At 45.0% G+C, this 23372-nt stretch overlaps 1 protein-coding gene across 8 annotated transcripts in view; it reads left to right on the forward strand.

Moving 5' to 3' along the window:
- Positions 1-23372, forward strand: part of DAAM1 (dishevelled associated activator of morphogenesis 1) — a 191031-nt gene that overhangs the window by 163589 nt on the left and 4070 nt on the right. For all 8 annotated transcript variants that reach the window (XM_002709767.5, XM_008252840.4, XM_051834423.2 and 5 more), the window contains 8 exons: positions 2419-2503; positions 6335-6441; positions 9688-9776; positions 10543-10711; positions 14957-15064; positions 16638-16698; positions 20100-20231; positions 23008-23178. In XM_002709767.5, coding sequence (XP_002709813.1) covers positions 2419-2503; positions 6335-6441; positions 9688-9776; positions 10543-10711; positions 14957-15064; positions 16638-16698; positions 20100-20231; positions 23008-23178 — 922 coding nt within the window. The remainder of the gene's footprint in view (positions 1-2418; positions 2504-6334; positions 6442-9687; positions 9777-10542; positions 10712-14956; positions 15065-16637; positions 16699-20099; positions 20232-23007; positions 23179-23372) is intronic.

Raw genomic sequence — 23372 nt, forward strand, 5'->3', positions numbered from 1 at the left:
GATTTCCGGATTTGTTTCTTCTCTTTCTTGCTTATTGGCACAAGAAACTCCATTCAATTTAAATAGCAGGGTGAATGATTTTAACAATCATTTCAAAATCCGGAGAAAAAGACAGCCCCACATTTCGACAGTGAGGTACGTCTTACCCACCTTCCCCTAGGCTTTTTTCTCCGTCCAGTGCCTTTGAACCTACTCGTGTCCTTATTCAGCCCTCGTGGTCCTCTGAGTGTGTGCTTGATAGACCTGGACCTGTGCCTCCTTATTCAGATTACCATCTCTTCCCAGTGATCAAAACATCCGCTGTTAAAGAGTGCATCTTCTCATTCTCTTTTCATACTCCGAGGCCTAAGGGATGTCACGTACAGAGTGGAAACTTGGGTGACATATTGACTATAAGAGTGCTTTGGAAGAGTTCATAATCACCATGCTAAGCACCGTTTAATGGTCTGTTAGCTGCATGTGAATATTCAAGTGACAAAACTACTGCTACTGTTTTTTTTCTGTTTGTTTGTTTGTTTGTTTTCCTGGTGCAGAAAAGCCTGCCTTTTAGTGCATACATATGAGGGTACTTCACAAAGTTCATGGAGGGGATGGCAAGGTTGTACAGTGTGTGAAGCCCCTGCTTGGGGAGGGCCATTTCCTATATTGGAGTGTCTGATTTGAGTGCCTACTGCCTACTCCATGCTTCCAATCCAGCATTCCTGCAAATGCACCTGGGAGACAGCAAATGATGGCCCAAATACTTGGGTCCCTGCCACCCACTTAGGAGACCCAGATGGAGTTCCTGACTCCTCTCCTGTCACTCTGTCTTTCAAATAAACCCCCCCTTTTTTTTTTAAGTTCATGGAAAAGTGTAATGAAAGGACAGGCTTATTTTGGTACAAAAAGCTTTTGAAATCTATACATAATTACTTCATAGTATTTCTTTTCCATGAGTATTCCAAATACCTCTCACATGCATGAATTTCAAAAACATTTGCGCCAAAATAAACTTAGGCTTTAATTCAGTTTTTTTTTTCCTAAGCTTTTTGAAATACCCTGATATAGTTTATGTGCCCTTTTTATGGCCAGGAACTATGCCAATCACTTTACATGCATTATTTCATTTACTACTCATGTGGCTTGCACACAGACCCAGGCACACACAAACAAAGTCTTTTTTGTCAATGCAGTTGTTAACCCTGTTTTGTGGATAAGGAAACTAGGCTTTATAAAATTCCAGCCAAGATGACACTGACAAGAAAGTATCAGAACCAAAACTGGGGCCCAACCTGATACCAAAGCTCCAGCCTTCGCGAGTTACATCATGCACTGTGTTTGTGTGTTCATATCTTTACCCTCCAGTTCCATCTGTGATTGTCCTTCAAGAGCATTGACTAAAAGAATAAACTGACTGATGCGCTATGCCACCTCAGTGGTAGGTTGCAGGGAACTAGTTTTAGAAATTAGTCTAGATCTGATGCTTACGAATAGAACAAGGGAATGATTCTGTTGTCGCAGCTAATGTGATTATTTGCCCTACTGCAGACTATTGTTGCACCTGTTTTGTTTTTTTTTTTTAATTTACAAGTGTGTTTCAGTTTCATGACACTTATATTTCATAGTCAACACTGTTGTCCTGACTTGAGGCACAAGTTTCTAATTAAATTTGTGAAGCATTTTAGTTTAAGGTAAATAGAAAACAGATTTGGGTTTTTGTGTAAATTCTTGCCTATGAAGTATTAACAAGATAAGCAATATTTGTCAGAGAGTCTGAGACTGCCAATCAAGAAACATAGGTTTGTGGGACCTGTCACTTTTCTGTATTTGACCTTGGGTAGATTACTTGGCTCTTGGTGCATCAAATTCTCTATTTGTTTAAAAAAAAAAAAAAAAGATCACAATTATTTTGGAAATCAAATGAAATATGTGAAAAGGGCTTAACGATAGAATGCTGATTATTTTTTTTACCTATTAACTGTTGGTCAACTTTTTAACAAACACATGAAGTTCTGAACCTTCTCAAAACCTGTTAACCTGACAGCCGACTTTAAACACTCCTCACCTGTCATCAGGCCAGGAGTGTTTGTTCTTCCCTCACGCCTGTAACTCTGTGCATCAGAGAATAATAGTGTGTGGGTATTTTCACTGTTTCTAATCTTCCAATCCCTTGCTCTGAGAAACTAAACCATAGTACATAGCAGCTTTGTTCTCTGTGTCAGCAGAGCATTACAAAGCCCTAAAAGAATGTTAAGGCAGTTTCAAAGTCCTATTTTTAGGTGCAATACTGTCAGGAAATAAGCTTTCACTGACAGATTTTTCAGAAAAACAATACCAGAAAATCAGCATCTGGAGTAGCAAGATGAGTTACCTTGTATTATTAAATTGTAATACTAAAGGCAATGTTGTTACCAACAAAATAAAACATTCTGTCTCCAGGTTGAAATTATCCAATGATGAAATCAAGCGGGCAATCCTGACAATGGATGAACAGGAAGATCTGCCCAAGGACATGCTGGAGCAGGTGAGTCCCAGAGCTGTCTCCAAGCATGTGTGCACCTGACCGCAACAGGGAGTAGGGTTGCTACTAGTAGATCGTGTCCTAATCTCTGAATTGAAGAGGGTGAACCATGTTTCCACGTGGCTGCAATAGGATACTTTGTGACTTCATTCTTTCATTGTTCTTAAAAAATGATGGCTTAGAAGGAAGGTCACAGGTTTGCTCACTGCCTGGGGTCCAGAGCCAGATTTCATCCCTCAAGCTGCGTTGAAGTTACTGTGCCTCAGGAGTTCATACAAATCCACTCGCTTTAGTAGGAGATCTGTGTTTCTCAGAACTACTGAGAATCTCACTGGCATCACCACAAGGTGTACCACATAAATGGATTCATTACTAAATTCCTAATATAGTTGGTGTCTGGTCTGGGGTCAGCATTCCCACAACCACGGAAGTCGCTGTTTAACCCCCAGCCCAGTCTGTCATCTGTATTGTGTGTGTCACAAGGTGTGTTGTAACGTCACGAGGCCTGTGTGTTGTCTGACACTGGCCACCCCCCATGCTGTTCCGCAGTCCCCAGAGTGCTGCTGTTGTGGAACGAGCAGTACTGCAGGGGTTGTCACCTGTTTCTGCCCCTTGCTCTGGACCTGAATTTCTGGGGGCTTTGTGATACTAACCTGTTTCATTGTCTTGGGATAGAATCATATTTTGGTCATAAAGTGCATGATTGTTAGAGCCAGATCCACAGAAGGTTGGCTGTGGGTAGAAGCAACCACAGTTCTAGACTGAACCATCTGTAGGCGTGCTCAGACCCGGGAGCAGAGCACAAGGGTATTTTGCGCTGCTCGCGGTGCCCCTGGTGGCAGGGCTGCTCCGGAATGTGTTCTGCTTACACATTTCCCATGTTTCCCTCTGATGTCTCACTGGCGTCCTTGAGGGCCTCACAGAGGGAGGAGTGGTGTGTGTAGTGTCACCCCTCCATGGACCTGCCCTCCCTGCCCCTCGGCTAATCCCAGGTGAAAACTCTCACACAGAAATAGAAATACTTTCACGGTGTCCTCTAACGGAGTGATCTTATTATCAGAATCGTTAGTGGCTGTGTGCCCAAGTGTCCTAGGATGCTCTGTGAATGAGCAAGTTAAACATACCCCTTCAACCTCAAGTTCGCCTTCTAGAGCGTCTGCCTGCTGCACACGCTCTCCCCTCCCTCCTGGTAAACCCGTCCAGTCAGAGGTTGCTCCCAGCTCCCAGCTGACCCTGCCTCCCGGCTGTAACCCAGAGTAAAGAACTCTGCGTAAAGACACTGTGGTCACCCTGCCTCAGCCCCCTATGGACAAGGCTGTATGTTGAAACTCCCACAAGGTACGTTTACTGTGAAACTGCATCCAGCAGAATTCCTCCTCCAGGGAAAGGATTTCCCAGTCTTGCCAAAAGTAGAATCTACTTCAAATAAATACAAGTAAGAAAATGGGTATGACACAGAAGCTGGCCAAGAAGGATGTTTTTGACCTGGTCTTCCTGATGACTGTGTGTGTGTGTGTGTGTGTGTGTGTCACCCTCTGGTCACCTCCCACGCTCTTTCTTTTCCTCTGCTCTTCACATTCTTCCTCTGCTTCCTTTTCCTTCATTCAACACTCTTCCCGAGAAGTGAGAGTGCCAGCCCTTTGTGGCTTGCATCTGGGCCACAGTCCTTCCTCCCCTCATGCTGCTTGGCTCTCAGGACCCCAGCGCTCTTAAGTGGGTGTCTACCTCCGGATTCCTGTGTTTGCCTGACTCCTTACTCCTCTGCAAAAGCTATGTGCACACAGCGCCATACTCCCCCTTCCATCCCAGGAAAGACGGGATGGCCTCTGCTTTGGCCCCAGCCCTTATTTATCAGGGGCCAGCTGTCTCCATGATCATCAGCTTGCCCTCTCTGCTCTCAGCTTGTTTCACACCCCCCTCGTGACACTCCACATCCCCAGCAGTGCCCATCTTCCCTTTTTGACGTGGCTGCAGCTCTCAGGGCTTGTCCACACTGCCCTGCTGTCTGCCCTGCAAGCCGCTGCAGTCTGACTTTCCTCTCCTCTCACTTGTAAAGCAGGGGACACTTTGCAGGACTGGTCTTTCTTGATTGCTTGGCGTAGGTGACATCGAATGCTGCCCTCGGCCCCGGGATGCTAAGGAGGCTCGCGGCTGTGCTTTCGTTGCCTTCTTTGCGGGCTCCTCTGCTTGTCCTTGTCCCTTGAAGGCTGCCGCTCTCCATTGCCGCTTTTCCCGTCTCGATGGCCCCATGTGTGCTCTCTTCTCACTACAACATGCCTTCAGTAGCCTGCCTATTGCAACCAGCACCAGTATTTTGTCTCCCAAACAGCTCTCTTTAGGGGGCAGACCCCAGTGTCCTCCAACTGCCTACTAGAAATCATCACTTGGTCCTCCTGTGAGGATTTCAAACACTGCATCCACCTCCTCACCTCCTCACCGCCCTACGCCGTCCTCTTTCTGGGCTCCCAGTTACATTCTGTGTGGGTTGTTGACTAAGCCAGAGCCCAGGCCTTGTCTTTGACTCTTCCTCCCTCACTGACTGCCATCAGATCATCAACAATCCTGGCCCATTCTACTCAAACCTCCTAAGTAACTCTAGGATCCTATTCCCACCAGTGAGTACAGCACCTGTTGTCCAGTCACTTTTCCTTAACATCTTTGAATCATGCATTCTTCATTCTGTAAGCACAGTGGTCTTTTAAAATGCAAACTCACTCTCCTACATAAGATATCTAAGACACATCCCAGTGCCCCCACATGAACAACTAAGTTTTTATAAGGCCTGTGTCCACTTTGTTCTCTCCCATTGTCCTTAAAGCCTCTCTTTTACCTGCATCAAATCTGTTGCCTATTCTAGACCCCCATATCTGATATGATTCTGCCCAGAACATCTTTCCAACTTCACATCGTTTTCCCTAAAATTCTTCACACATCCTTCTCTATAATTCTGGTTCTTTCTCGGCCAATGGAACCCTGCTTAACTGCCTTTTCTGAGGTCTTTCAGTTAAATCCAAGAAATATTTATTTTGAAAACCTACTAAATGGACCACCCAATGCTAGCATCACGTTATGGAGAGAATCTCAGATTCCATAAGGTCAATGTCAGTGTAATTTTTAAAGATCCAAGGGTATTTGACCTAGAAAAGTATGCACATACATAGAGCCCTGCATACACATGTGTATAGTGAAAGGAAATCAGACACATACATGTGTCTTTTCAGTCGTAAGTATCATGGCTATATGTTACTCATTCTGTGTTCATGTCGTCTTCCAAACTGAATGTTAAATCAGAAACATCTAATTCTGCCATGTTTCTCTGATCCAACTCTCCATGGAGCCAAATTGGAGATGGAATCAGATAAGTCAGAGATGTAAGCAAATAGAATGGAAAGCGCACATGGAACCATGCGTCCCAGTATGCTGTAACAGGGAAACACACAGAGCTGGGAGTCAGCGATCTGGGTTCCTCCGTGACAACGACACAGCGATGTTAGCCTGAGCGAGCTGCTCACTGTCCTATCTTCTCTAACGAGAGGGCTGAGTTGCTAAGGCCTCACCAATGGTCTGTGCAAGGTGGCTCCTGGGAGAGAATCTACAAGGTTCTGATTTGAGAGGCAATAGAGAACAGAAAGGTGCCACAAATGAATCTAATACCAGTAATGCCAAGTTAACTGCTTTCAAGTACAAGTGGAAAGATGTTATCACGGCTGTCGTATCCCAGCAATCAACTGTGAGCAGTTTATAAATTTCATCTTGGGACAAAGTAGCTGAACAGGTGAAAAAACTACTGCAGGGAGTTCAATTCTGAGCCTGTTTTTATCTTTGTACTTTTAGCTTTTGAAATTTATTCCCGAGAAAAGCGATGTTGACCTATTGGAGGAGCATAAACATGAGTTGGATCGGATGGCCAAGGCTGACAGGTTCCTTTTTGAGATGAGCCGGTGAGTTTGAAGCTGCTTAAGAAATAAAGATGTAGAGCGAACATGTGGCCTTTAAGATGCTGGTTAGGATCCTTGCAACACAGGGCTGCCATTGTGACAGTGGGCTAAGCCGCCACCAGCCATCCATGAGAGACCATGTGGAGTCCCTGGCTCCAGGCTTTGGTCTGGCCCTGCCCTGGCTGTGCAGGTATGGGAAGTGAACCAGTAGATCAAAGCTCTTCTCTCTTTCTCTCAATATCTGTTTTGCTTTCTTGCTTGCTTTCTCTCTGTCTCTCTCTGTCTCTCTCTCTCTATCACTCTTCCTTTCAAGTAAAGAAGCATTTTAGAAAGGAAATGTCTCACATCAGAATAGCTGGGTTCGATTCCCTACGCTGGCTACTGATTCCAGCTTCCTGCTGAGGCAGCCCCTGAGAAGCAGGAGGTGATGCCTCCAGTAATTGGATTCCTGCCCTGGTTCTTGGGGGATAAACCACAGGATAGAAGGTCTCTGTCTCTGCCTGTCAAGAAAAAGGAAAAACAAACAACAAAACAAAACCCAGCAACACCACTTAAAGATGCCCTTTATCTTTCTAAAGAAGTTAAACTTTCCATTCATACTGAATTGTTTAGGCCAATTAACCAGCCTCAACTTGAAGTCCTTTAGGGTCTAAAATCTCCTGAAGTCCGAGATAAATGGAATTTGGTGGGTTTTTTTTGTTTTTTGTTTTTTTGTTTTTGTTTTTGTTTTTTTTTTTAAACATATGTGACTCCTTACCTGTGACAGAGCCAGGGTCAGACTTTTTCACAACTGTGAGGGCATTCAAAAAGTCCATTGAGGCCGGCGCTGTGGCTCACTAGGCTAATCCTCCACCTAGCGGTGCTGGCACACCAGGTTCTAGTCCCGGTCGGGGCGCTGGATTCTTTCCTGGTTGCCCCTCTTCCAGGCCAGCTCTCTGCTGTGGCCCGGGAGTGCAGAGGAGGATGGCCCAAGTGCTTGGGCCCTGCACCCCATGGGAGACCAGGAGAAGCACCTGGCTCCTGCCTTCGGATCAGCGCAGTGCGCCGGCCGCAGCGTGCCAGCCATGGCGGCCATTGGAGGGTGAACCAACAGGAAAAAGGAAGACCTTTCTCTCTGTCTCTCTCTCTCACTATCCACTCTGCCTGTCCAAAAAAAAAAAAAAAAAAAAAAAAAAATCCATTGAAAGTTGAACGCTAAGTTGGGAGGCCGGCATTTGGCGCAGCAGTTGTGACCTTACTCTGGAGTCCCACATCCCTTCTCAGAGTGCTTCAGTTCGAGTCCCAGTGCTGCTCCCCATTCTGGCTCCTTACTGATAGACACATGGGAAGCAGGAGGTGATAGCTGAAGTACCTGGGTGCCTGCTACTCACATGAGAGACCCCAGTTGAGTTCCAGGCTCTTGGCTTTGGTCTGAGCTGGCACTGGCTGGTGCAGACATTTGGGGAGTGATCTAGCAGATGGAAAGTAAGTGTACGCTGGTGGGAAAAACGAAAATGAAATCCATACATGTGAGGGGCTTTCAAAAAGTTTTTGGAACATGCGTATTATGAAAAGACTGTGCATAGATTTCAGAAATATTTTACATGCTGGCAGTTGGTTGACCTCTGCCAATTTATTTTCTCTGAATAAATTTGGTCTGGCTGTGAAATATATATAAGTATATGTATTGTTTAAACCAAAATAAACTTCTAATTCTGTGTTCCCACATCTTTACCATGTTTTCTGGGCCCCTTTGACTGGTGCACTTGGCCTTATCCAGTCAGAACTTTGCCTGGTTCCAGTCAGTCAGTCTCTTCACCACTGCTTCCTTGGGGTTCCGCCTCCTGCTGCCTAGCACATTGACATCTTAAGAGCACTGTGAAGTAGGGGAGATCGGAGGAGAGCGCACTCTGGCAGTGGCAACCATGGGCCCATGTAAGGGAGGAGTCGGACGTGACTGACCGGTTGTGGCACTCTTCCCAGGGACCCCTCCAAACGCCCTGAGGCAACCGCGCTTCCTGATTGTTTCTCCGTGTGAGCCGCCCTGCCCCCAGCAGGTTGTGTGCGTTAGGGGTGGCCCAGCACGCCTGAGTCTCCCTGTCACCTCAGGACAGGGCTCCCTCATCTTCCCCCAGGGGCCTGAGAACGCAGCAGAGTGACCATGCCTCGTGCTCTGCATGTCTCCATATCCAGACCTGTTTGTTCTTGTTCCATCTCACCTTGTCACTGCTTAGTTTTTTACACTACCACCTCAAAGAGGAGTTTCAAAATTTTAGCAGATACACTCAGCAATCCTCACTGTAGACAAATGGCCACCTGTGATGGCTGCCACGCATTAAGCTTCTAGTTCTCTGCGCATGTCTTCCCGTTTCATTCTCCCCTCCACTGCCTGGAGGACTTCGGAGGCGGGAGGTATTGTCTTCCATCTGCCCACATGGAAAACCAGACTTGGAAGACTCATGGCACTTGTTGAGGGTCCCTACAGAAGGGGAATCTGGGATGCAAATCTAGAGCTGGGTGAGTAGAAGGCATCACTTTGGAAGCAGGCAGGATCCCGGGTCCCCTGACTTTACACTTGCACTGTAAGCAGGTTAGGTCGTGATTTTAGAAGGCTGGGGTAGGAGTGCCAGCTAGAACCTTCTTGGAAGCCAGAGCAGCTTATCCTGGTGGGGAATCAGAGACCGGCGTGGAGTCCTCTTGCTCCTATGCTATCTTGGGAGGCAGAAGTTGCCGACCCTGAGGGGAGCAGCTAGGGAGCTAAGTATGAAGGAGGAAGGTTTGGGGACCTGAATGAGTATAGGGTAAGAGAAGAAGGTGCTGAACATAAGTCTTGACAGCTTTGCAAAGACAAAACTTTGTGAACAGTTAATAAACTTGGGCGAAGCCTGGGAGACTGTCCTTTAGTTGCAGTAGGATGGGACATCTTCACATTTTCATTCCTTTATCTCTTCTACTGTCCCTGGCACTCTGAGGGACCCAAACACATTAGGCAACACCAGCCGGCTCTCTGTGTCCCTAAGCAGTTGCCTCATTGGATTGGAACTAAGGATTCTGCTGCAGTCGCCCAGATCCCCCGTGTGGCTCACGCAGCGTCACATGCTTCAGGCAAAGTTGCGTCATGTCCTGTGCTTCTGTCTGGGAAAGGAAGTGTGTGTGCGTGTGTGTGCGTCAGTGTCAGGGAGGCATCCTGAACTGCTGCTGCCTCCACACCCGTTACGTGAATGTAGACATACTAGGAGAACGTTAACCGGCCCGTGCTTGCTCTTGCAGAATTAATCATTATCAGCAAAGGCTGCAGTCACTGTACTTCAAAAAGAAGTTTGCAGAGCGTGTGGCAGAAGTGAAACCTAAAGTGGAAGGTAAAGTCTACAAGTCCCTCCCCTGCGGATGTAGCGAACAGGAACCCACTGGTGATATTTTGTGTTTGGAATCGCGATGGGTCACTACTAAAGGTCAGCACTAGACTCACCGGCCTGGCCTGGCCTGGCCTGAGTTCTGGAGCTCACAGCACAGCTCCTGGGCTCCCTCAGCTTTGAGCTTTTGACTCTGTAGGCGTAGGTGAGGGATTGACTTAACCACTTGCATTTAACCTGTACTTATCTTTCTTGCAATAGGGTTTTAGATTTTTCTGAGTATAGTTGAAGCTGTTAAATATCTAAATGTTTGAAATGTGGGCAGGACCCCTGAAGGGCACAGCAGAATGCAGGCAGGGGTCAGGAACCTGTTTGAGCTAATGCAGCTCGGGTCCCCATCGGGACTCCTGCAAGCTTTCACATGCGACAAGTGTGACCGATAATCCTGATGCTCTAACACCAGGCTAGGAAGTGTTTGCAAATGCATGCTGGAAAGTGAGTTGCTGCTCTGTATATCCCTCAGTGCTTAAGGCTGATGAGTCAGCCAAGGAATCAGAATCTGCAGCTGTTAGTGGTCGCTTCAGCAACTTTAGCTGGTGCTCCCCAGCCCGTGGATCTTTGCTTCCAGGGCAGGTGTTTTGACAGTGCTCCCTGGTAGTCTAATGACCCAGTTTTGCAACTTGAATCCATGTGGTGGTGTGTGGATTTAGGATGGATATCTGTGAAAATTCTTGGTTGTAATCACTGTGCGTTTATGTATTTTCTTTTGAAGCAATCCGTTCTGGCTCAGAGGAGGTGTTCAGGAGTGGCGCCCTCAAGCAGTTGTTAGAGGTGGTTTTGGCACTTGGAAATTATATGAACAAAGGGCAAAGAGGCAATGCTTATGGATTCAAAATATCCAGCCTAAACAAGATTGCCGACACGAAGTCCAGCATTGACAAGTAAGTGGGACCTTCCAGCACTTGGAGAGTCTGGGCACTGGTGAGGTTTGAATTTGTCTTCCTTGGCCTCCGTGACACAGCAGTCTTCAGTTTGCACTGTTTCTTGCTATTCCCTTTCCTTCCTCCACATTGACTCCTCTCACCTCTGCTATCACCATGGCATCCCTGCATCCCACTGGGCCACTTACCTTCATGCATTTTCAGTCTACAGGGACATCATCTATTCCAAGTTTTCTCTTCTTGGCCCTGCTTTTTTATAAAACAAAGCAAAAAAAAAAAAAACACCTTGTTGGTTATAGTTTCATATACAGAGAGACCATTAATCATAAATGTACAGCTTGAAGAGTTTTTACAAGTTTTTGAACACGCTCATATGACCAGCATGCGTGTAGAGAACCAGCACTCTAGAATTCTCCTCATGGCCCCTGCTCATCATGGCCCTGCCCCAGAGAACTGTATGCAGAGGAAAGAATGAAACTGGTAGCTGATGCTAAAAATGTGAAGCTCGTTGGGATTTTAAGTTACATTTTTAAGTTGTTTTCCTCCTTCCTTTGGAGCTAGCAGCTACGTGAGAAACTTCTGGGGCATAAAGGCACTTTGGCTGTTGGCATTCGGCTGCTTCTCCCAAGACTCCTTAAAATGCTTCCTAGAAAGTGTCCAGCACTGGGTTTTAGAGGAACAGATTCTTGTAAGAGGGACACCAAAATGGGAAAGTGCTCGTGTCATGGGCAGGTAGGTGTGTAGGAATAGGCGGTTTCCCTGAGAGCTTTGTCTCTCTGAGGTTCTCACTGGCTTCCAAAGAGCTTGCACAGTTGTTTCTAAGGTGAGCTTCTGAGCACCCAAGTCCTTTCTAAAAATAGGGCCGTTCTCCCTAATTCTTCCTCGCTAATGAGGCATTTTACCCTATGTTTCCTATAGGGTTAATGAAGCATAGTGTCAGGTAACCCGGATTCCTGGGTGAAATAAGTAGTGTGTTAAATTCTTATTTTCGCATCATGTAAAAATAGATAAATGCAGAGCACCGCCATGATACAGCTCTGCTCCTCTTTATGCACCTGATCCTTTTCAGAACACATTCAAATTTGATTATCACCACAGTCCGAAGCACAAAAACTAGATGCTGTTATCACACAATTTCAGATAAAGAAACTGAGACAAGAGGCAGGAATGGTGGTGCAGTAAGTTATGCCACTGCTTAGGGCGCCCACGTTCCAAACTGGAGTGCCTGGGTTATGTGCTGGCTGCTCCACTTCGAAGCCAGCTTCCTGCTGGTGTGTCTGGGAGGCAGCAGATGGTGGTCCCTGCCACCCAAGTGGGAGACGGAGTCCTTGGTTCCTGGCTTCAGCCTGGCCGAACCCAGGCTATTGCAGGCATTTGGAGAATGAATCACTGGATAGAAAGAGCATTGTGTCTCCCTCTCCTTTGTCACTCTGCCTTTCAAAGAAGTAAATCTCTTTTTTAAATAAATAAGGGGTGGGGAACTAATTGAGGCAGGGTCAAGGTCTCTTTAACTAGCTTGAGGTCCCCACAAATAGTTATTTGGTCTTATAGGTATTCAGCACCTGCTCTATGTAGCTGTCCACGGTCCTCGTATTACCAAGAAGACGACCTTATTTGGAGATTGTAGTGGACAGCAGCATCTTACTTGCATAGAGAGACCAGCTACCTTTGTGAGAAATGGCATTCTCTTCAATTGCACACACACACACACACACACACACACACACGAAAGCAAGTCACCCACCCCAGCGCATGCGATTATGTTCTGTTGACATGACTGCAGATTGCCCTAATGCACAGGCCTTTTCAAAAGATTCAGTTAAAACTGTTTCTCATTTATTTTATTTCCCTCTGTCTGCTGCCTGTGAATATGTGATCCCTAAGTAAACCCCACAGTGCCTAGCAGCGTGCCTTGCCAGTGAGCAGCCAGTCGGCATGTGTCTGGTTGCATGTGCTCAAACTGCAACCAAAATGGTGGGGCACTCAGCAGGAAGGGCATCTACTCAGCACTGGAAGCTCGCGTTACTAGTAACAACCAGGGCAGCCAGATGTGTGCTTGTTTGCTTGAGAATTTGTGTTTAGTCAAATGAGGTATTAGCTGGATACCAAACAAATATGGGAAGCTCTGACCTGGTTTCAACCTTTCTGCAGTAAGAAAGGCATATATGGCTAATTACATTCATTGAAGTTTCTCTCTTTCTCTCTCTCTCTCTCTCTCTCTGTGTGTGTGTGTGTGTGTGTGTGTGAGAAAGAGAGAGAGAGAGAGAGAGAATGAAGAAAATAGCATTATTCTTTTCTTGTGACAGTAGCTAGCATTTTGTTCTTTGAGGGACAAGGCTCAAGTAGAAGGACACAGCTGAACACTGGGAAAAATGAGCTGCTACAATTATTGGCTGCTGTCTTGCTTTGCTGGCTAATTGTTTTCTAATTATTGAGAACAAGAGCCCAGCCATTGAGGGCACTGGGGAGTAGACTGGATGGGAGCACGGTCTTTCTGCCTCTCAAATTTTTTAATTAAAAAATACTAAAATGTGGGGCCAGTGTTGTGGCTCAGCAGGTTAAACTGCTTACAACGATGGCGTCCCATAATACAGTCTCACAGTAGAAGTTTGAGTCCCAGCTGCTCTACTTCAATCCTCTTGGGCCCCTACCACCCACATGAGAGAACTGGATGGAGTCCTGGCTTTGGCTTGACCCAGCTCTGGCCATTGTAGTCATTTAAGGAGTGAATCAATGAATGGAAGATCTCTCTCTTTCTCTCTTTCTCTCCTTCTCTCTTTCTCTCTTTCCCTCCCTCTCTCTTTCTCTCACTCTTCCAAATAAGTAAATTTAAAAAAATGAAATGTGAGTCAGTTGACTTAGGTTTCGAATCGTTATTTTTCTCTTTTTTAAAGATTTTATTTATTTATTTGAGAGCTATAGTTAGAGACAAAGAGAAAGGTCTTCCATCTACTGGTTCACTCCCCAAATGACCAGAACTGAGATAATCTGAAGCCAGGAGCTTCTTCAGGTCTCCCATGTGAGTGAAGGGGCCCAAGGACTTGGGCCATCTTCTACTGCTTTCCCAGGCCACAGCAGAGAGCTGGATAGGAAGAGGAGCAGCTGGGACTCGAACTTGTGCCCATTTGGATGCTAGCGCTGCAGGCAAAAGCTTAGCCTACTACGCCACAGTGCTAGCCCCAGATTGTATTTTTCTGTAAAGCCACAAGGATAACCTGAAATGATTTTCATTGTTAAGGAAAAGAAAATTGTTCAACAATTTGGATTTACTTGGGTTAGGGTTGAGTTGGGAGTACTGTGAATGAACAAACTGCCTAAATTATGGAAATATTTTTTAAAAACTCTGTATCTTCCTGGTTATGGTAACTTTGATCCTGGCTGCATGTTAGATTCACAGGAGGGATAAATAATACCCATGCCTGGCCCCTTGTCATTCCACAAATGCTTGAATCTCTGGTCAGCCCCGACATCTGGAGTGCAGGTGACAGCAGAGCCAGTGACAACTGGGAGCCACTGAACACAACTTTGCATAATAGATAATGTTATCAGACACCCCCTTTCAATGCAGGTCAGTCAGGGTTCAGCCCTGTCACCCACCACTGGAGAGGGAACTAATAAGCGTTCCACAGTGAGGAGTTGAAGTGTGGCTAAACTTAGGAAGTAGATTGAGAACTGGACTGTGGCCTGCTGACCCATTCAGCCCTGATAGACTGCCTCACTTTCTGAACGCCCTTTGGATGAAACTTTAAGTAAATACGATTAATAATCGTCACAGTGAGTTGCCTCTGGACGACAAATCCTTCGGACACTTCCTTCCTCAGTGGAGTGCAGTGTCCCTCGGTCCCCCTCCTCCCAGTTCTCCGTGTTGTGAATTTGCAGGACACGTCCTAGGTGGAGCTGCGTCTTCTGTGGTGAACTTGAGCTTGCGTCCATTGGCAGTGGTTTGGTTTTACCTCCATCACCCATCACATTACCTAGATTTTCAAGCATGTTCATCAAGGACCCAAAATGTACTTCATCGCCCCTACCATTCCTTTTTAGAAAATGTATGCTTCCTTTTTGACAGCTATTTTTGTAAGCCCATGTAAGCTCTCATTATCCCCTCCTTTGAAGAATCCCAGACTTGCCAAAGCCTCCACATTTTTAAGTTAAAGCAGGAATGTAGCATTATGGTGGCTTCTGCCACATGAGCGTATAAATCACGTGCAGGTATTACCCACGTTTAAAATTCTCCTTTCATTGTAGGAACATTACCCTTTTGCACTATCTCATAACTATTGTGGAAAATAAATATCCCAAGGTTCTCAATCTAAATGAAGAATTGAGAGATATTCCACAAGCAGCAAAAGTAAAGTAAGTACTCTCAATACATTGTCTTGGTTTTATGAATCTTTGGAACTGTGCATGAACCACTGAGATGGTTAGTTAGTGTTGCATGAAGTGGGTCCTTCTGTTTGTTTTCCCCCCTGAATATTGCATGAAATCAAATTTGAATCATATCTAAATCTCTCAAATCTGACAAGTTTTTGAGTATATGTTTATACCTTTGAAATACCACTGCATGTGGTTTTCAACTTGGATAAAAACTAACTTTCTGAGTAACTAAGAAAACAGGAACAAAACGTGGTTTCACTAGTATTCTCAAGAGGCAGGTCTATTAAATCCAGGTAGGAGATCCTGCGTTAAATGAGCCTAGATTCATGGTTAAGCAAAGAGATGACTTAGCTGGCTGGGTGTTTCTAGTAATCTTCGCAAATGCACAGGCTCCTGAAACCACGTGGGCCCTCTAATGAGAAGCAGTCTTTATGCAAATCGAGCAACTAAAAATAAAATGGAAAGTTGCCGAACTTCTACCACAAACTTCACACCACTCAGAGACTGGAGAGCAGACAATTTTCCTTGGAGGTTTCTCTCCCCCTTTGACTCTCCTTTTTTAAACATATTTAAATTGCCTGATTTTTGTAATGAATTTGAAAAGTTTGATGAGAAGGCCTATGTTTTCCCTCTGCTTGTAGGATTTGGTGAAATTTACTATGCAAAGCATGAAATTAAAATAGTAAATGAGGTTTGGGTGAATTTCTTTACAGGGCGTGAATTAACTGCAGGGATTAAGTTTTAACTTCTAATGTTTAAAAGCTAAAAAATAGAAAGCATATGGGAGAAGTCCAGAAATCTTTCTTTATTAAGGTCATTAAGATGAAAGCTTGTTAGTACAACTTTGAAAATTTTCATTTTAAAAATTTATTTTTCTTGAGAGTTTATCCATTGACTTATAATGTTCATACTACCAGAACCTTAATGGAAAACCTTTATGCTTTATGCAATGTGAATGTGATTATGGAAAAGCCTGTTTCTTTTTCAAAGGATGCCAAGTGTGACAAGAAGTTTATTTCTGCATAACCATGGGGCTTCAAAACATTTGTGGAAAAATCTGAGAGATAAATTTTTGGTGCAAAAACATTTTGAAATCCATGATTCAGAAGGTTTTCAAAATGTTCATGGAAAATGCATATTGTGGAAAACTATGCATGGACTTAAAAAATGTTTGCACCAACATTACTACATATCTTTTGATTCCATTTTCTACAAGCATTTTAAATTTCTCTTTACAGTAACTTGCTGAAGTGATATTTTTTGTGAGATTGAAACATAAAAGTATTTTTGTACTAATAAGAGAAATTTCTGTTGCCTTATGTTTTACCTATAAAATATATCTTCTGGCTAGGAAAAACAAAAGCCAACTCAGTACGTGAGTTCTGTGAGATCTGCACATGGAAGGAAATTTTAAACATTTGAAATAAACTACTAGGGACTTACTTATAAAGTATGAAATATTTAAATTCATCCTACATTTAATACATGTAAGCCGCATGTTGACTACTAAAATGTTACTATTTGATTACTAAAATATTACTGTTTACAACAGCATGACTGAGCTGGACAAAGAAATCAGCACCCTGAGAAGTGGCTTGAAGGCTGTAGAGACAGTGAGTACTTGTTTCGTGTTCTAACTCCTGGAGTCTTCCCTGTCTCAGAGCTGGTGTTCTAGCACATGCCTTACTGCTTACCTTGGTCCGAGATAAACCTTTATTGATTAGCAAAGAACAACCACCTCCAAGAAGCAAAGGCTGGCCGTGTTTAGCCTGGCAACTGGATTGCAGACAGGCAGCAGGACGATGGGGGTGTCGCTGGACGCTGGGCCCACAGTGTACCAGTGTACTTAGGAAGAGTGGCCTGGGCTCGTCTTCAAGGCCCCTCTCAGTCCGCCAGGGCTCTTAACAATGGTCTTTGTTCTCAGAGTGCCAGAACGTCTCTCTGTTGTCTTTGGGGAAGGTTTCCTGAGCAGACACATGGGTGTCGAGGCCTGGGGCAGGATGATTCAGAATCCTTGCCTGTAGATGTTGCAATAGTGAAGAAGAGCCAGTTTCCTCCACCCGGCGGCTTGCAGATAAGAAGGGAAAGGGGCCTGATGGAAGGTGGTCTGGAAGCTTCTGGAACAATGGCGTGTATCAGAGGAAGCTTCTCTTCTGGAAGAGATGAACTTGGAGCTGTGGCCTAGGAGGAGGGTGGGTGCACTTAGGTACCTGGGAAGGAGGTTGTCCCGGGTCCACAAGCCTGCCTGAACCCAGGCCTCAGAGGAGGAAGAGCGGGTCCGGCCTCCAGAGACAGAGGAGTGTGTGGAACGAAATCTGGCTGTTAGTGCATGCCGTGTGGGTGAGAGGGGCGCCCAGGGAGGAGAACCAGCCAGAGGGCAGGATCCAGGGGGCCTCACTTGGGAGTGTAAGCGCGGCTCTGTTGCTTTGTTCTGTGCTTGGTCAAGGGGACTGGTTTGCAGGCAGCAGGCAGTTGGAAAGGTGCCCTTCTCAAAGACCTTGCAGGTCACTTATCAGTATTGCCGTGAGGCCCCTCCCCTGTTGTTGTTGGTTTTTTTTTTAACCATAAAACTATGCCAGGAAAAAGTGATTCAGTTAAAGATACACCACTAATAAAAATTTAAATCATGTTTAATTCTTTGTTTTTAATGAGAAGCATGTGATGGTATATTTGTTCAGAGATTGGAAAGGGCTGTTTAACAAAAAAAGGAGATTGAGTGCTCGCTCTCCGTGCTCCGTGGGCCCAGAGACACAGCACCCAGGGACCAGCCTCCCCGCTTCCCCAGAAAGGCTGTGCTGCACATCACAGCCAGCCTTTTCCACGAGCCTTGCTTTATAACTGGCGCTCTGTCGGCATGTCCTCCCCGTGGACGCTGTGAGACGAGCGTGGCAGCTAGGACTGTCCTAAGCCTGCTGGTGGACACTGCCCCTAGCTTCCGCTCTGACTCAGAGCAAAGCCGAGGGCAGCGTGGGGAGAAAGGGCCAAGAGAAATCTTTCAGTTTTTGGTTTGTTTTTTAAAAAAGGACAACTCTGCTGAACTCTCTGTATCCTCTGGGATCTATACACTGCCTCATATTCTTTTTCTTTTAAGATTTTTATTTTATTTATTTGAAAGAGTTACAGAAAAAGGTAGAGACAGAGAGAGAGGTCTTCCATCTGCTGGTTCACTCCCCAGATGGCCGCAATGGCCAGAGCTGTGCCGATCCAGAGCCAGGAGCCAGGAGCTTCTTCCGGGTCTCCTATGTGGGTGCAGGGGCTCAAGGACTTGGGCCATCTTCTGCTTTCCCAGGCCACAGCAGAGAGCTAGATCAGAAGTGGAGCAGCCGGGACTAGAACCGGCGTCCACATGGGATGCCAGCGCTTCAGGCCAGGGCGTTGACCTGCTGTGCCACAGTGCCGGCCCCACTGCCTCATATTCTTAGCAACATCAGTGTGAAGATGTAACATTGTAAGAAAGCACTGGGAAGCAGCACTCAGCCTGTCCGGATACTCAGGTGTCCTAGTTGCGCTTTGTCTAAGTTGATTATAGTCTTGGAAGGTATCAGATGTGGACTTCTTGGAAATTATACATTAAACACTTTAATGTGTATTCTTCATCCTTACAGCCAACACACACATCCAGTCACTGTTAAGCCAAAGTACTTGAATCCTGATATTTTCTTCCAATCAGAGTCAGCTCTGTAATTTCCAAGAGTTTTCATTTCCGTTATTTAACCTTCCTGGCGGTGTGGATCTTGCCCTCATTTTATTTTTTGTTTTAAGATTTATTTATTTGAAAGGCAGAGTTAGAGAAAGAGAGAACCAGAACTTCCATCTGCTGTTTCACTCCCCAGACAGCCGCAACAGCCAGGACCGTGTCAGACCAAAGGCAGAGCTACCCCCGTGTGGGTAGCTGGGGCCCTAGCACCTGAGCCGTCCTCCGCTGCTTTCCCAGGCGCGTTAGCAGGGAACTGGATCGAAAGTGGAGCAGCCAGGACACAAACCGACCATGCCACAATGCTGGCCTCTTGCCCTCACTTTAAAAATGGAAAACCGAGACCCAGATCCACTTCCCACTAGTGAAAAAAAAAAAAAATCAGTGGCAGAGCTGAGCCAGAAACCATAGCCCGTGAGCCCCACACGCCTGCCTGTTAGTGCCTCTGTTGCAGCGGGTACAGAAGAATATGGGGCACCCAGTTAAGCCGGGTCTAGAAGCGTCTAGAAGCAGGCAGACGTGAGTTCAAATTCTGGCTCCAACACTGATCTGCTACTGTGGGCAAAAATTGATGTCTGTATGGGGGTGAGGAGTAATGATGCCCTCTCACAGGAGTGCCACAGGCAGTCAGAGGGAAAGTTCACCTGGCAGTGGTTGAAATTAGTTAATAAAATTTGACTGGAATCATCTGTGTGTTCTTCAGTGGAACTGGCGAATACACACAATTAACAAGAGACTAGTGACCCTCCCTGCCTGTTCACGAAACCCACGTGGACAAGAAGAACAGCAGTGGATGATTACGATACCAATGCCACAGCTGAAATTCTGCTGACCTAAATGCCATGGATTAGCACAGAAATACAGGCTGCTTGGAAGAGAAAGAAGCAAAACAAGCACCAGGAGTGTGAGCACAGACTCCACCGCAGAGCTCCCTGTTTTCTCCTGAGACCTTTTGAACATCCCCCACCCCCCACTCCCCCACCCCTCCCCCCTCCCCGCCGCCGCCCCCATTAGTTGTTTAACCTCCACTCATTTTGGCCAAATGCTAACGTCCTCACTTTCCAAAATCAGAATGAGAAACCACACAGATAAAAGACTCAAAGGACTGGTTAAATTGCTGTTTGCAGATGTTTGTGCGCCCAGGGGCCCTTGGGTGTGTGACAAGAAGGGCAGGGGAGTGAGAGAATCCCACAATGTTTTAGATGGATTCTTGATTGTGTTTGCCACTGAGATTTACTAAACGTGAGGCGGCGGACTGCAGGAGCCTGGGGCGTCTGCACCTGAAGCCCACCCTGTCTTTAACCCCTTCCTGTGCTTTAGGAGCTTGAATACCAGAAGTCTCAGCCCCCGCAACCCGGAGATAAGTTTGTGTCTGTGGTCAGCCAGTTCATCACCGTAGCCAGCTTCAGCTTCTCTGACGTTGAAGACCTTCTAGCAGAAGCTAAAGACCTGGTGAGCGTCCCCTGGCCTGCTGGGTGCTGTTTGGCAGGGCTGGGCTTCGGTTTGTACTTGCAGAGATGATGTTGTATCAGGAGAAGCAACTGGGATCCAGACTTCAGGGTGCGGGCACTAAGCGGAGACGGCTGTGTCCTGGAGCCACTGTTTCGTAGGACACAGCATGTGTTCTCCTTTCCAAGCCTAGGATTAGCGGAAGCACACTCTTTTTTGTCTAACTGGGCTGAATGGGCTTTAGGTTAGCAGGACCTTGCAGGCTGGGAATGGTATAAGGCCGGTAAATACTTGGACAGTTTTCTCTTGGAGCCAGGAAAGAGCAGGTGAAGAAAACCAGCGGTAGGTATGACTAAGGCCATGTAGCTCAGAACCTGTGCCTAAGGTGCTCATCCAACAGCGAGCCTGGGGAGGACAAGATCCTACCTCTCCAAACCTCCGGCAGAACTCACTAACTGATGCCCTTTAAGTCACAGCCTCATTACAAAAGGATCTGGTTTTTAGTAAGAAATTTCTTTATATGATTCTTGCTATTTCAATGTTTTGTCTTCTAGTAGAGGAGAAATTTGTCATTGGTTAATAACTAAGCCCTTTACCCCTTTACCCCTTTACACACAGTATAAATGGTCTCCAGGCCCTCCCCACCCGGTGAGTTCTTCCCCCGGCCCATCGCTCAGTTGCCACTGTGTCTCCTTTTACTCGAGTCTTTCCTGCAAAGCTTGAGTAACAAATGTCATTTCAGTGACCACTGTTCAGTGATAAATATGAATGTGCATACCAGCTACATTGAAGAAGTGGGCCGCAGTCACAGGGGCCTACTAATTTCAACACTAAACACTCTCTCTAGGCATATTTAAATGAGAAGAAAAGACACATGCAAGTGACTGCAAATAGAGGTTCAGCCACTCTCTGATAGCCTGTGAAGTAAAGCCACCCGATGGCATCAACCGGCTTTCAAGCCTCCACTGTGAAAGCCCCTTCCCTGTCTTAACGTGTGCCTCACCCTCCCTGGAGTGTGCCACCCCAGCATCCCAGCACAGTACCCACGTCACCAAGGAACTCAGGCATTTCATAGCAATCCACAACCTCCTTTTATTTTTTTCAGTGTGGGAACTTTAATCTGGGCCTAATTTTCTTCAGCTCTTTCTAAGACTAAAATATACATGACTTCATCGTCACTAGAATTCCTAGATAAAAAGATCAGCCAGGGATGACTTGAAGTGCATGAATTCGAATGTTTGAGAAACTCAGCTGTAGACTGTTTGTTAATATTTTGTTCATGCCAGAACTCTTAGAAATTAGCTTTAAAAACCATGAGACAAGCCTGAGCAGTGTATGTGGTGTGTGAAAAAGGTTTTGTTTTTCCCTTAAGAGCTCTGTTTTCTAACAGAATATTTCCAAATAAGTAAAACATTGACAACAACTCCATAAAAAGAAAACTGGTGAAAAGAACATCTTATTATATGATTAAGATTATGTCCCATCTAAACATATATATGAATATATCTGTATGACAGTAGTTCAGAAAGTTCATGGAAAATGGAACTGACAGTTTACTTTGCTACAAAAGATTTTTGAAACCCTTGCATTTGAAGGTTCTTCAACCAGTTCATGAAAATGCATAATGTGAAAAAACTATGCATGGATTTCAAAAGAGTTTTTGCACCAAAATACTTTTAATTCCATTTTCTTTGAACTTTTTGAAGTACCCCTCTTATACACTAGTCTAAGACTGTTTTATTAAAGAATAAATATTGAAAACATTCTCATTAAGATACATAGTGGTACTGGACCATCAGAGAAGTTTAACAATATAGTTAAGTCAATAGTAGAAGAAAAAGAAAATCAATTAGAAGCTGTTGGTTTGAAGAGGACTACATATGCTTGTCATAGTCTAAAGGTAAATTACAAATATGGGAAATGTTATGTAATTGATTAGGCACAGGAAAAGAGAATTCCTTTGACTTTGAAGCCAGGAGCACTGTCTTTAGTAGCTTTGGAGTAACAGCATTAGAAACAGAAGAAAAGATAATTTTAACAGACAATCACATTATTTGCATGGTCATAGTACTAAGAATATTGGAAGCATACTCAAGTTATGAAAACAACTGGATATACTCTATATGTATACACACATACATTATATACATTCATTATTTAATTTTTTAAAAATTCTTCATTAGTATTTTATATTTGACTGTTTTAGAAAGATTGGAATGGGTTCTACAACAGAGTTTAGAATAAAAATTGTATTCTCAGCCAAAAATTTTGGGTTGCATTAATGATTCCATAATCAGTTAGTTTTCTCGTTGAGACCCAGGAGACAACATAACAATACCAGTGTTACTTACCATTAAGAAAAGCAGCTAAGAAGTACTGGATCCCATTTGCGGTCATTATTAACTGTTTGGCAACAATAAATAACATTAAAGGACTTCAAAGAAAAGTTAAAAGTGCAACATTCCCTACTCCTGCTGAGTCTGCGATTAGTTTTGTGTCTTGGGTGTTCTGCCCTAAAATATTTTGCTTTCTTGTTTTTACTGTTGTTTAGTTAATAAAAATCATAGGAGATAATCATAGATGTTAAACTGAAATAAGAGCTACAGGAATAAACAAAGTTGAAGAGTACTGACATTTTAATATAGAAATGATTAACAGACATGTTCAGCCGCTAAAGATAAATAGGAGCTCACGAAAATCTGTCAAGTCATGGTTGACTCAGCTTTAAATCCTCCATGAAATTCTTAGAATACTCAACTCCTCAAAACCTTTTTTCCAGTTTACTAAAGCAGTGAAGCACTTTGGGGAAGAGGCTGGCAAAATACAGCCAGATGAGTTCTTCGGCATTTTCGATCAGTTTCTTCAAGCCGTGTCGGAAGCCAAGCAGGACAACGAAAACATGCGGAGGAGGAAGGAGGAGGAAGAGCGCCGGGCTTGCATGGAGGCTCAGGTAAGAGTTCCATGAGCTGGGGATTTTTCGCTTTTTGCTTTTCACTAGTTTGGGTTTTTCTTGCTGTTTGTCTTTTGTAAAGCAGAGAGAGAAACCAAGGTAACACAAAGAGGAAGTCTCCATTACTGGTTCACTCCTCAGGGCCCTGGACAGCTGGTCTGCGCTGAGGCTAAAGCAAGGAGACTCATCTAGGT

The sequence above is a fragment of the Oryctolagus cuniculus genome, chromosome 2 (genome assembly GCF_051225735.1).
Source record: "Oryctolagus cuniculus isolate XC-2025 breed Fujian yellow rabbit chromosome 2, ASM5122573v1, whole genome shotgun sequence".
In the NCBI taxonomy this organism is placed as follows: domain Eukaryota; kingdom Metazoa; phylum Chordata; class Mammalia; order Lagomorpha; family Leporidae; genus Oryctolagus; species Oryctolagus cuniculus.